Here is a 13,538-nt window from a genome sequence, read left to right as displayed (position 1 = left end):
TAAGTCTAGTTTTTTTTTTAGTTTTCTTTTTCAGTCATTTGCCCATTGCATTTGTACACGTTTTTTTGTCCCCGGCACTTTGGGCAATAAAATCAATCCGATTGCCTTTATACTCGGCACACACTTAGACCAGCATCTGAAGTTGTGTGCCGAACATTGACGTCATCATGACGTCATTACAAGTCACGTGACGTCACATTATATGCGATTTGCCTATTGTGACCATTTTCTAGCAGAATTCGGCTAAATCTGACAGATTGGGCTATATTATATCTCCAGAACTACAGGTCCGATTGGGTTGAAAGTTGGTAAGTACCTAGACCGGGATGTCTTTTAGATGAAAATTAACTTGACGTCATGATGACGTCATCACGTGACATATGACGTCATATAAAATAAACATATTTTGAAGGCCCATATCTCCTAGACTACAGGTCCAATGGGGTTGAAAGTTGGCAGGTGCCTAGACCGGGATGTGTTATAGTTGAAAATTGACGTGACGTCACGATGACGTCATCATAGGTCACGTTAAAGATTAATAGATCTTTGAAAATCAATATAAAATCAACTGTGAGAGACCTGAACTTAACGTTTGCGGGAATCGATAGAATAATCCAGGGTCTTAATTTTTTTATATTATGTGCAAATCATGTGACCCTTCCTTCCGGTTGAAACCGGAAGTGCCTCGTAATTTGAAATTGAGGAAAGATGTGAACTTGCTTTTAATGATATATGCTATGGGTAAGGTGTTATTTACAAACAAAAATATAGTTATAGATGAAAATTGATGTGACGTCATCATAAGGTCATCACATCACATGTAACATCAAAATTCAAAGCCCTATGGGAATGTAATCATATATTATACCCACCGGTTATTATCAACAGAACTACACATCCTTCCTGGATGGAACTTATACTTGAAACTTTACATGTCACACGTCACAAAAAAATACCGAAACAGCCCTGTGTTTGTCCACAAACATAGGTCTAGTTTTTAATTGCTTTTGCGGTCATTACGCATACTAAGTGAATTATTGTTCGGCTGCAAATATTTGCATTTGGTAAATTAAATAAAGATGACTCGTTGAAAAGTAATTTTGTTTTGTATTGCTAAAAAAAAAGGCATTTAAAAAAGGACTAAGTATTTATTCTTTGGATGAAACTTTGAAACAGCACACGGGGCCAGGGAGATCGAGAGCAACTTGAGTTGTATAAGATAAACGTATTAGGCCTGATGTACATTTCACTAATTTTACAATGCGAAGGTCAAATAAAAGGACTGCATGCACACATTATTTCCAATAAATAAGTTCTATAGAATGCGGAAATCAGAAGCCATGGATAGTACATTTTCCATATCAGTCGGTGCTTAATTATATAAAAAATCGAACTCATACAAGTAAATTTAGATCGTTCTGGGGGATGGGACGTTTCCTGGAAATACGATCATTTTTTACAGTCTTTGTGCTTGATGAATATCGAAGGGTGTCATGTTCAAATATTTCCCAAGGGCCAAGAAACTTGAGATATTAAGCAATTGTCATTCCGATTTCAGCAACTTGATTTTGTTTTGTTAAAATTCAGCAAACGCTGTGTGGAAAAAAAATTCGCCGCCAATCAGAAAGAAATCCTTGGAATATAATCAGGAATGTAGCGCCTTGCTCCTGGTGGAGCATTGATAGCTTGCTGGTTAGGCGAACTCCACGTACGATAGTTACGTGTACTTCGCGAACTCAACAGCTGTAAAAATTAGCATAGAGTTAGCATAACAAAGGCGCATTTTCATGCAATGCAAATAAACCTGCAGAGCTCGCTGTTGGCTGGTAACTAAGGTTCAAAATTAGTTCGCGAACTTCATGACCTCTCGAACAGTCAATATTGAAGGCTGCCCTTAGTATGGCATGCGGTAGCAGCAAAAACACGTGCAGGCATGTTCCGTTACAGCGGGCCGTCTGATATTGTCTGGGTCGCATCGCAGTGTGGGCTATAACACAAACATTAATGACACCAAACTTTTGGTTTGATGATGACACAGATTAGGGTGCCTGTCGTCAATTATCATGAAGCTGACATTATTTTGGCAACAATGATCTCCAATGATGGATTTTAATTGAAAAATAAAAAAAGAGCTGTACTTTTTTACCCAAAACCACACTAAAAGGTAGTTCATAGTTTTAGGTTTATTAAACCTACAGCGTGTGATTTAAATGTCTATAAACAGTGGTGTAAAGCAGGCGGGGTGATAGCACGCCTACTACCTCCCATTTGAGGCCTGTTCGGCTCTTCTTGTGAAATGACTACCTAAAATCCATAATTTTATGCAAAATACCAGTTAAAAAGAATACAAAATCATATTGCATCTCCAGAAAAACCCAAACAACTTGAATACAGGGGAAAAACCCTTAATTCTGACTTAACTTAAATAAAAATGGAGAATGTAAGTTGTGAACACCAAAAGGAAAGCTTACTGATCATAGGCGTAGCCAGCGGGGGGTAAGGGGGGTATTTACCCCCCCCCCAATAATTTGTAAAGACTGCCTTTTTCCATTCAAATGCCCTTTTGTCAACGGGCTTACCCCCCCCCCCCAATAATTTGTAAAGAGTGCCCTTTTTTTACGAAGTGCCCTTTTTTTCTGAACAAGTGCCCTTTTCAAAATGAAGTGGTGCCTTTTTTTGTGGCATCTGCCGTTTTGGGTGCCTTTTGCAGAATTTCGCACATGTATCTCCCTGAAAAGCACCATATAGTGGCCCTTTGTGTGCATAATTGTTGGTTTTGAACAGCGCCCCCATCGACAGATGGTACCGCCCCCCCCACCCCACTTTTTGATTTTACGGAGGCCAAGTGTCCAGAGAAAAAAACCTGTCTACATTTCACAACGGATGTGCAAATGCCCTTTTAAAATTTTTTACCTCCCAATAAAAATGACTTTGCTACGCCCCTGCTGATTGGGTTGAAAGGAAATAACTAAATAGTCCTTCCGAATATAGCAATTGTAAATAATAAAGCAAATGAATTTTATACGCTAGCGTATGATGTGACATTTAAAATGTATGTTTGTTTTTTTAACTTGCCGATGAAAAGTGTATGGCTGTAAAAATAGGGTTGGTCAGGTTAATGGAAGCAGAAGCTGTTTTATTTTTGTTTGCCTTATCCCAATTCATAAATACCTTTTCAAAAAAAAGAATTCAACAAATCAAAGAGTAGACGAATGTCAAATGATTTTTTTCTACCTTTTTACATTGCTGTCGTTGTTTGGGCCATTCTGTGGTGCTTGCAGTGCACACAGTGACTCAAAAAGTAACTGTGCTGCAACCAAGTGCTTGAGAACCACAGTTGTGATAAAAGCGATGTTGAGAACATCAGCATACAGTGCAATTCCTCATAAATGATCTACAGTGAATCAACACAAGAAATTTACGAGATTTTCATTGAAGAAGAAAAAACATCTTCAAAAAGATGACAAAATGAAGAGATGAATAAAGAAATAAGCTGGAGAATGTGGAGATTCGTGTTTGTTGAGTTTCAAATGCTAGGTGATCGGGCTGATCATTTACCAGTTTTATTTTTTATGTCAGAACAGAAGAATGATCATGAAATTAAACTTTTCCAGTCAAACCATTTGTTTTAATTGAAAAAAAATCAACTTTCATGGTATGATAATATCAGTACATACGTATGCTTTATTTTTTTAGTTTGATGAAGTCAACAGTTAAAATGTGCAAACTGAATGCTGATTTCGTTTAGAGAGGATACATCATGATATGAAAAAAAACTTCTAAAAATATGGAAATTTAAATGAATGTTTAAGTGTAAATGTATGTATTAAGAACACCCAACTTCCAGTTTGTTGACGTTACAGCATTTTGAAACCCAAGGTCAAAGTTGTACTGGGTATCGTTATTTGGTGGTGTGAATACGACACGGATCAAATGGCAAATTTGAATTTTTAAAGGAAAAAAAAAAACTGATCATTAACAATAAGTTCCATTCTGATGACGTCATGATTCTTTAACCTTGCAAAGTCACTGGCAGTTGTCTAAAGATATAAACATGTACATGTACATATAAGAGCAATTAAAAAAGAAAATCAACAAATGAATCAAATTCAAGCAAGTTCAACTTTATTTGATGTGCCGCTAGAGGCGTCCTTTCGGGTGATGGGGTCATCACATCATTTTTTGTGTGTTAGGCTTTCCTCACTCAACACATAGAAAAATTTTTTTTTTTCCCAAGTTGTATTCAGTTTTCAATGCACTTCCAGTTACACCGGAGGTAAAGGTCAAACAGCCTTATGCCTGGGAATACAAAATATTGCCTGAGGCAATGTCTAACTGATCACAAATCCATTCATTTGAAAAGTTATGGCTCAGAGTAATTATTCACATCGTGACTTCAATTTGATACATGATGACATCGTTATGATGTCACAATTTGTTTCACAAACCTTAGGTTAAGAAAGTCAAAGCTGAAGTATGTTGTCCATGTAAAGACTGCAGACTTTTTTAACTTCATAAACTTTGAGAATATTTTCCAAAATGAAACAAGGAAGTTTCAAATTACATGTAACTGTTTAAAAATATAGTTGGCTGCACTAAATATTTGGAATACAAATTTGGCAAATATATAGACTTGGTGCCAAGTCAGTAATTGTTTTGCGTACATACGGTACCGGTTACTGGCTCCACGCATGCAAAATATAGCTGCAATGCGCGTAGTCTGGTTCCCAGACCAAATGATGCTGACTATTGATGTTCAGTAAGTCGGTAATTGTTTTGTGTTCATACACTACCGGTTACTGGCACAGGTGGCTTGTGCATAAAGCGCTCGCCTCTCACCAAGGTGACCACGGTTTGAATCCTGGCCGTGGATCACATGTGAGTAGAGTTGTGCGTTGGTTCTCTCCTGTGCCACGAGAGTTTTTCTCCGGGCCCTCCGGTTTTCCTCCCTCCAGAAAAAACAAACACTTTCGATCTCAGGCTGTGCTCCATGGTCATATATGGGTCGATGTTGCCGCGTCCTTCGCAATTCAGCATACCTGCTGCGAGTAAGGATGATTAGCCTCCCAAATTATTATTATTACACACACAAAATATAGCTGCACTGTGCGTAGTATGGTTCCCAGACCAAATGATGCTGACTATTGATGTCCAATTACCGACTTGGCGAATCCTTTTTCAATTTTGTACACAACATATGGGAGTATTTTGAATCGCTAGCGAGCACTCTGATTGGTTCAGATTCCAGAGCGTATTCTAGGCCGCCATGGAAGATCGTTCTCATTACTTCGAGGGTTTGTACTTTGTGTTGTGTAACACTACAAAAACCACTTTAGGGCATACAAGACTTAAAAGTTAAAGAAATCAACTATATGACAATGATACATTTTATTTCAATACACAATTTAGCTAGCTGACTGTTTTGTTCGTTAAAATGTCGCCAGATCTGCAAACATGTCCCCGATGTATTGAGAAGAACTTCCCATGTATCCGGAATGAATGAGTCCTCATTTGCATAGCGGTGCGCCATTGGATCTCATTGCAAACATGCACTGTATATGTATGTATTGTGCTGCTTGCATATATGAATAACGGTGCGAGAACGTAATCATCAATTCGTTAGAAATGTCGCAACCTGGCCGATTATGTACTAGTCTTATACCAGCTGCACGGATGGAGTTTGACTGAAGTTCACGGACAAAATACGACTATCTAACAACTTGTCATCAAGTCTAGCAAATATATGGCACATAATTTAAAGTTTGTCTTTTCTTAAATATTTTCAGGAACGCCTTTCTAGCAGGACAAGAGGTCGGAGTCTTCTGAAGCACTTTTCTCGACAGCGATCACAAGGAAAAGAGTCTTCCATTGAAAGTGAAGGTGATCACCAAGAATCCATGCAGACAATCCGACCTAAGTCTAGTGGTACATGTACCTCATATTCTGTGGAAAGTGAATGGGATAGAAGTGATGAACTTCTGGATCTTATGCTTGCGCAAGGGAAAATCTCCAACGAGGATCATAAAGAGTTACTTCACAAATTCGCCACAGTGAAGAATTACAAGAATGGTGATGCACAGCGGATGATTCTTGGTAATCTTGTGAAGGTAAGCCTGAAACCACATTGTCTTGAAATAACATGTGTGTCTTTGTCAGTTAACTTTTTCAGAGGTCTGGGTCAAGGGAACCATACGTGATCATAATTATAGAATAATGTTGTGAAAAGGTCTTTGTGGTGCATATGCTTTTGTTCCACAGGGATACACACATTGTTAATGCATTAAAACAAGACCAAAACCCCACACTCCTTAATGATGGCTGATAAATGCACATTTCTATAAAGAAAGTCTTTTATGATCTTGGCTATTAAATCAACAACATTAATGTGGAAAGAGAAATCATTTATTGCCAAACAGTTCAATATCACAGATAAAAGAATAATGCCAGAAGACTGCGAAAATTAAACAATTTTCTTTGTATTAAGTTTGCAAATGTCATGTTTCTTGGTTATAATGAAATCATTGGCGACAAAAACCTACATGAATGTAACTGAAGAGAAAAATTCATCTTCATCCGCAACATTTATTTTTTCAATTGATGTCTCATTCAAAAAAACAAATTCAAATCTGTAACATTTGATTTGATATTGATTATCAAAGATTAAATATAGGAATCTTTATTTGCTTGTAATATGATACTTGATGATGTCATTGTTACGTCATTACCAGAAAGCGCAATAGGTTTGTTAACTGTGCTATAACAAAATCTTGATTATATCTATCAAGGTTGATTTTTTTGCAATTTTGTAAGGTTTAAAGGTCGTTTCATGCAACTTCCAGTCTGACGATGTAATCAATTTTTTTCGCGCACAGGTCTTGTCTGCATTAAGTTTATCAGGTATATTAAGTTTGAAGCGATTACCACAAATTCCGCCACAGACGTCAACTTAAAATGCATTTTGGACATTTTTAACCTGCGGCTAGAGGGCGCTTGAACACTTCCTGACATCACCGATCATTTTTTGGGAAAGGTCAACCAAGCCAGACACTAACATCTTTGAATTGATGACTGGTTCCCGCGGCGCTGCACACAAAAGGGCCAAAGAAGGCCCAATGGAAATGCGGTTACCAGTCAATGCATATTGCCGCGATGCACTGCAGTAGCAAGTCGGATTAGACATCGTAAAAATGCTCAGAAAACACTGATGGAAAAAGAACATTTTTGCAAGTTTATTCACAGAACTTGATCTCCCTTGTGTGTGTATGTATATTTTGTGTTCAGGAATTTATTTTGAACGATATGATGCGGTTTGATTCCCCGAAATTTCCTACCGTAAAAACAAGTTTCTTTCCCCGCTCAGTGCATCACACACGCTTATACCGCGTGATGTACGGCCAGTTTCCTGTCACGATAGTGTTGTGCATATGGTCGCACGACCTGAATTTTCCAGTACCGTGAATTTCGGAATATAAGCCGCGCGGAATATAAGCCACAGCAGGCAAAAAACTGCAAATTATATTATAAGCGAATGACAACATTTTCCCGCAGAACGTATGAGAATAATTCAACCCACCGTGTGTTGTCTGACTGGAGCGCTACAAATCTTGCTTTGTGGCAACAGATGCTGATTTGTTTTGTCCTAAGAATAAACAGGTCCATTTTTAGCTCAAAACTTATCAATTTTTTTGTGATTACTAACGAGAAGAAACGTTAAAAATTCAAGTTTCGATCGTAGCTTTCTTCGAAAATAGTCAAAACGATGCTGACATTTTATGGACAAATCCATTAATTTCGTAAGGGATGATTTAGCCCCTGTTTTGAGTTTTACATCGTTTCCTGAATACATTTCGAGAAAAATAATTATGTTTTGACATTGAACAACTGATTATCGAATAAAGAAATGTTTTGAACACCATAAAAAGTATTAGTCATCTTTTTTCTTTTTTTAAACAGCAGAATTCCAAGAAAGTACACCCCTTTATTACCACAAATGGTGCAGTCCGCTAGCGCATATGGGGGGAAAGCATGCTGAATGGCATGCAGCACCAGTATCACGTACGGCTGGTCGCAAGCGTGGAAGACAGCTTTCACTGTATTTTTACCACTCGGTACCTTTACGTGGGACGTGGTTTGGGTTTGTTAATGACTTTCTTAATTCATAATTCATTTCAGCAACAGATCTCTTCTAATACCAGTACATTAAATACACATTTGAATTTCATTTTTATTCTTCAAGGCACGGCGCATAAGCTGCCCTTTGTATAAGCCGCAGTAAACATTTTCATGGGCAAATTCAACGTATAAGCCGCGGCTTACATTCCGAAAGTTACGGTATTTTAAAAAATTATCGACCATAAATATTTTGACAATAATTAAGATAAGTTTTAATCACTATTTTGTGGCCATTTTTTGTATAGCTATAGGTTCAGGTTTAAATTCGCATATAATTGAATACCCCATTCAATCAGCACAAAAATAATTGGCCCAAAATTTTTTAAAAACTAGAGGTTCGCGTTTGTTGTTACAAATGCAGAGTGGTCGGGTAGACTTTTTTTCTTCAATAAACACTGCCGTGTTAAGTTATGAATATTTTTATATAAGAACAAAGGATCACGAAATTAAATCCTGTCAGGTACAATCAATTATTTTGTGGTAAAGTACAGTAAACATTCTATGTACACAAGTTATTTCTGGCTTGATGACGTCATTATTCAAAAACGGGAAGTGAATACTGATTTAGTTCGGAGTGGATAAAAATTCATTGTGAAGTTTAATGACGTATGAAAGTATAGAAAATATACGTGTATTTATTTATAACAACTAACTTCCGGTTTGATTTACCCTCATCTGAAGTGGTGCATATTACTCTGACGTCATGATGACGTCATCAGGTGTTAAGCGATTTTTGCTTAAAAAGGGTCCAATTACTTTCACCCATAACTCTTGAACAAAATAATCAGTGATGTTTATATTGTAAAATCAGATAGACCATGAATCTATAAACATTTCTTTTTGTTTACGTGAACTCACTTGACCCTTTCTTCCGGGTCAACCGGAAGGTTAAGTTAGGTGAATTCAAAATGATCACTTTAGCCTGAAATCAAAACAAAATTTCTTCCATACGGTTTACGGTATGATCATAAAACCTTGTGTGAACTTGTACCACGTTACGAAGATACTATATATTTTGTAACGTCATCATGACGTTCATCATGTATCAAATTACAAGTGATTTAAGGGCAAATTTTGATGAAATAGTTTGCGCTATATCTTTTGAACTAAATGTAGTATCATGTTCGTTTTTTCGTGAGGTTGTAGACTATGTTGTGAGAAACATGTCTCGTGCCCGGACGTAAAACCGCTTGACCTTCACTTCCGGTGTTACCGGAAGTGCAATAAAAACCGAGTATAACTCAACAGCGGAAGCATTTTACTACACACATAAACATGTATATTATGCAAGTGTTTATTGAGGAATGACATACACAAAACAGTGTGATGACGTCATCTTTCGAAAGGGCGCCCCCAGCGGCATATTAAATAGTGTTTGCTTTCTTTAATTTGAAAACCATCCGTTAAAATTTCACCAAATCGCCCCTTGATATTCTTTGATTAACCACAGATAATTTGGCAAGGTTTCAAATTCATGACGTCATCAGACCGGAAGTTACTTCTATGAGAATTTGAAAATGATATTTTAAATTTAATTCTATCATTTGATTCATGTCGTATATCTTCGTAGCCCAAATAACGATATCCCTTGCAAAGTTCACCTTTTGCTTCCAAATACTGTGGCTGAGTCCAACACCTAATAAATATCTGAAAAATTGAATAAAAACTGGAGAAATTTAAACTGGCAAGAGTTAGAGCAAACAAATATCAGTAACAGTTGAACCTAACTTAATCAAATAAAAACGGATTTTATGGCAACAGAAAAAAAAATAAACAAACAAATAGGCAATGGGACCCATAGACCTTAAGCTGACAATAAAAATATGAAATCACAATAATGGCAATGGAATAAATAATGGAAAAAACACCTTGCCAAAACAAGTACTGGAAGTTCTCTAGACATCATTGACGATGCGCACCCGAATGCTGTGAGGTTATCAAACCAGAAGTTAGGTGTTAGGCCAAAAACAAAATAGTCGGTCTCTGGTCAGACCAAAGTTCCAGAATTGAATTTGTATGCCCCGCGGCGAAGCCGAAGGGGCATACTGTTTCCGCCTTGTCCTTCCGTGGGTGGGTGTGTGGGTGGGTGTGTGGGTGGGTGTTCCTGCATGGCATTACGCCTGAGGACAGACAACAAAAGGAGCACAAAGGGGCCATTGATCCTCGAAGGAAGGTGCCTATTGTCCTCGAACGCAGGTTTGTGTGCTTAGTCTATGGGAGAGTGTTATATTACAGGGACAAAGGAAAACACAAAGCCAATCCTCGGAAGCATAGCAAAAAACGACTGGGTGGGTGGGTGTGTGTGTCCGGACAAATCTTGGCAGCGCGATAACTTGAGAAATACTTAACATATGAACTTCAAATTTGGTTTGTGGATTGTTCTTGGTAATCCTAAGAAGCCTTTTGCATTTGGGGCCGAAAGGTCAAGGGTCAAGGTCACAGTGGCTGAAACAATAGAAATTTTGTCAGCGCGATAACTTGAGAAATACTTTACATATGAACTTCAAATTTGGTTTGTGTATTGTTCTTGGTAATCCTAAGAAGCCTATTGCATTTGGGGCCGAAAGGTCAAGGGTCAAGGTCACAGTGGCTGAAACAATAGAAATTTTGTCAGCATGATAACTTGAGATATACTTTACATATGAACTTCAAATTTGGTTTGTGGATTGTCCTTGGCAATCCTAAGAAGCCTCTTGCATTTGGGGCCAAAAGGTCAAGGGTCAAGGTCACAGTGGCAAAAACAAAAGAAATTTTGTCAGCGTGATAACTTGAGATATACTTTACATATGAACTTCAAATTTGGTTTGTGGATTGTCCTTGGCAATCCTAAGGAGCCTATCGCATTGGGGGTCGAAAGGTCAAGGGTCAAGGTCACAGTGGCTAAAACAATAGAAATCTTGTATTTATTCTGAGATCATAGGGATTAGGGATTAATTCATATAAAACCTACAGAAGACACTAATGCTGTCAATGAACGTTCCATTTGACCAAGGTACATGTAAGTTGATGTTAGAGTGGTGTTATGTCATGGAAACAGTCACGGTTGCGGGGCATTTGTGTTTGTAAACACACCTGACTTGTTTTTTTTTTTTTTTTCCAAGCTTGGATTGTACAGACAAGGTGGGTACTATTTTTTGCTTTTTTTGTGTTCTCATATACATTGGTGTCCTCCATAATTTTCCTTTGTGCCCTCCATCATTTGCTTTGGTGCAATTTCCCCATTCCTTGGTACACAAATTTGAGGAGGTGCGGCAATAAAGGGCGCTGTTGTAGCTACCGCGGACAATTTGAAGGAAAAAAAAGGTTGACGCGCATGATTAAAACCGACGCGCGCACTGACCAGAGACCGACTATTTGGGGGGGGGGGGGGGGGGCCTTATATGCGGATTTTTTTGTTTTGATTTTTTTTCTTTCTTCTTCTTATTGCACACCCCAAGATCCAATAAACTTTTTGCACAACTTTTGAGTGCGACACTTTTGGCTTTCATTTTTGTCATACATCATTCATCGAAGTTACCACAGGCATAGTCCCTAAAGCATAGTTGTGTCTCGAAGAGTGACGTCATGATTATGTCACCATGGGTCATGTACATGATGTCACATTAAAGATTAATAGATTTAATAATTCAAAATCAATAGAAAATCAACCTTAAGAGTCCCGAACTTGAATTTTGCGGGGAATTGATTGAATAATCCAGGATCTTCATTTTATCTCGTGCGTGCCAAATCACGTGACTCTTTCTTCCAGTCCAAACCGGAAGTGCCTTATAATTTGAAATAGGAAAAAGATGTCAACTTGCTTTCAACCATGTTAGTCTCTGGGTAGATTGTACTTCACAAAAACAAATTGGTGACGTCATAAAATGTTAAAGCACCCTCTAGCAGCAGGTTGAAAAATGTTTTAAGTGAATTTTCAATTGATATCTGTGGCGAAGTTTGCAGTTCAAAATGAATATATGATGCCCTTTATGCAAACAAGACCTGTGTGCGAAAGATTGATGGGGATGTCATCAGATCGGAAGTTATAGTGAAATGACCTCTAAGTTTCCTTTGAAAATTCCTGAAAAATTAACCCCGACAGATATTATCTTGTTTGTTGCTTTAAAAGTCAGCGTAAAAGTAGGTCTTAAGCTTCCATGTGTCTCTTGGCAATCAGCGAACTTGGACATGCCCTGCTGCACCCTTGAAATATCAGGCTCAACACCCCTAGCCTTTAAAACGTTCATTGCACAACACTTACGTGGATTGTATGGTGCGTGTACAATGAAAGGGCAATTCCCTAGCATACTGCATGCCATCAGAGATTTTCCCAATACTGAAAGGGTGGTACATAACTTTAGGCAAAAAAAAAACGGTTCTGCTTCCGATTACATGCCTTTCAAAATACTTAATTATTTTTTGGCCATTTTTTTGGTGCTGATTGAATGGGGTATTCAATATGCGAATTTCAGTTTGAACTATTTCCATTTTGGCTACGAATGCAATAAAGAAATTGCCACCAACTGTAATAAAAACCTGCCTTAATTAATGTAAAACCTATTTGAGGTGGCTAATCCTTAAAAATAATGGAGATTTCATGTCGTGTGCACCACTATGCACAACGCTAGTCACAACATGCTAAGAATAAGTTGAGTTACAATGACTCACGAGCTGTCTGTTAATGATGTCACAATGACGTCATCAGTTTGTCAGATTACAAGCAACCAAAGATTTCTAGATTTAATCTTTTAAAAACAATATAAAAGCAACTGTGGAAGATCTGATTTTCTTTTTTACGGGATTTCTTATAAAAATCCAGGGTCTTCATTTTTGATTACGTGCAAAATCACATGACCCTTCTATCTGGTTGAAACCGGAAATGCCTTAATTGTATGTAATTTGAAATTGGTAGAAGATGTGGACTTGCTTTGACCGTTGTGTGTTCAGCTGGAAATGTCAAGTTGTCCATTGAGTCATGTGACGTCATAATGTCATGATGTAGTGAGGGGTCATGTGACGTCATGTGTCATCATGAGTCCTGTGACATCGTCATGATGTCATGGGTCATGTGGGCATTTTTAAGGACCTATACAAAAATGCAAGACCGGTTTGGTTGAAACTTAGTATGTACATACTAAAATTAGGTTAAAATTGAGGTGGTGTCATGATTACATCATCATTGTATAGTCTCTTCAAAATGCATACGTCTAGAGAACTGCAGGGTTTGCCAATCAGCAAATAAGTCATGAAACTTTCATCTTGTATTAAATTCATCATTTGTCTGCTGCACTACACATGGACAAAATAAGCATGAACTTGTACAAAAATCACTTTGCGGAAAAGCCCTATTTTCTGTTCATGGAACAGACATAGCTCAAGTTTTTTGT

General features: G+C 37.7%; 1 protein-coding gene across 1 annotated transcript in view; it reads left to right on the top strand.

Annotated features, from left to right (window-relative positions):
• Positions 1-13,538, top strand: part of LOC119739059 — a 108,050-nt gene that overhangs the window by 5,338 nt on the left and 89,174 nt on the right. The window contains exon 2 of the mRNA XM_038213894.1: positions 5,787-6,107. Within this exon, the coding sequence (XP_038069822.1) occupies positions 5,787-6,107 (321 nt within the window). The remainder of the gene's footprint in view (positions 1-5,786; positions 6,108-13,538) is intronic.

This window comes from Patiria miniata, unplaced genomic scaffold, assembly GCF_015706575.1.
Source record: "Patiria miniata isolate m_02_andy unplaced genomic scaffold, ASM1570657v1 HiC_scaffold_30, whole genome shotgun sequence".
NCBI lineage: Eukaryota > Metazoa > Echinodermata > Asteroidea > Valvatida > Asterinidae > Patiria > Patiria miniata.
Note: the sequence above shows the minus strand (reverse complement) of the source record. Positions and strands in the feature narration are given on the sequence as shown.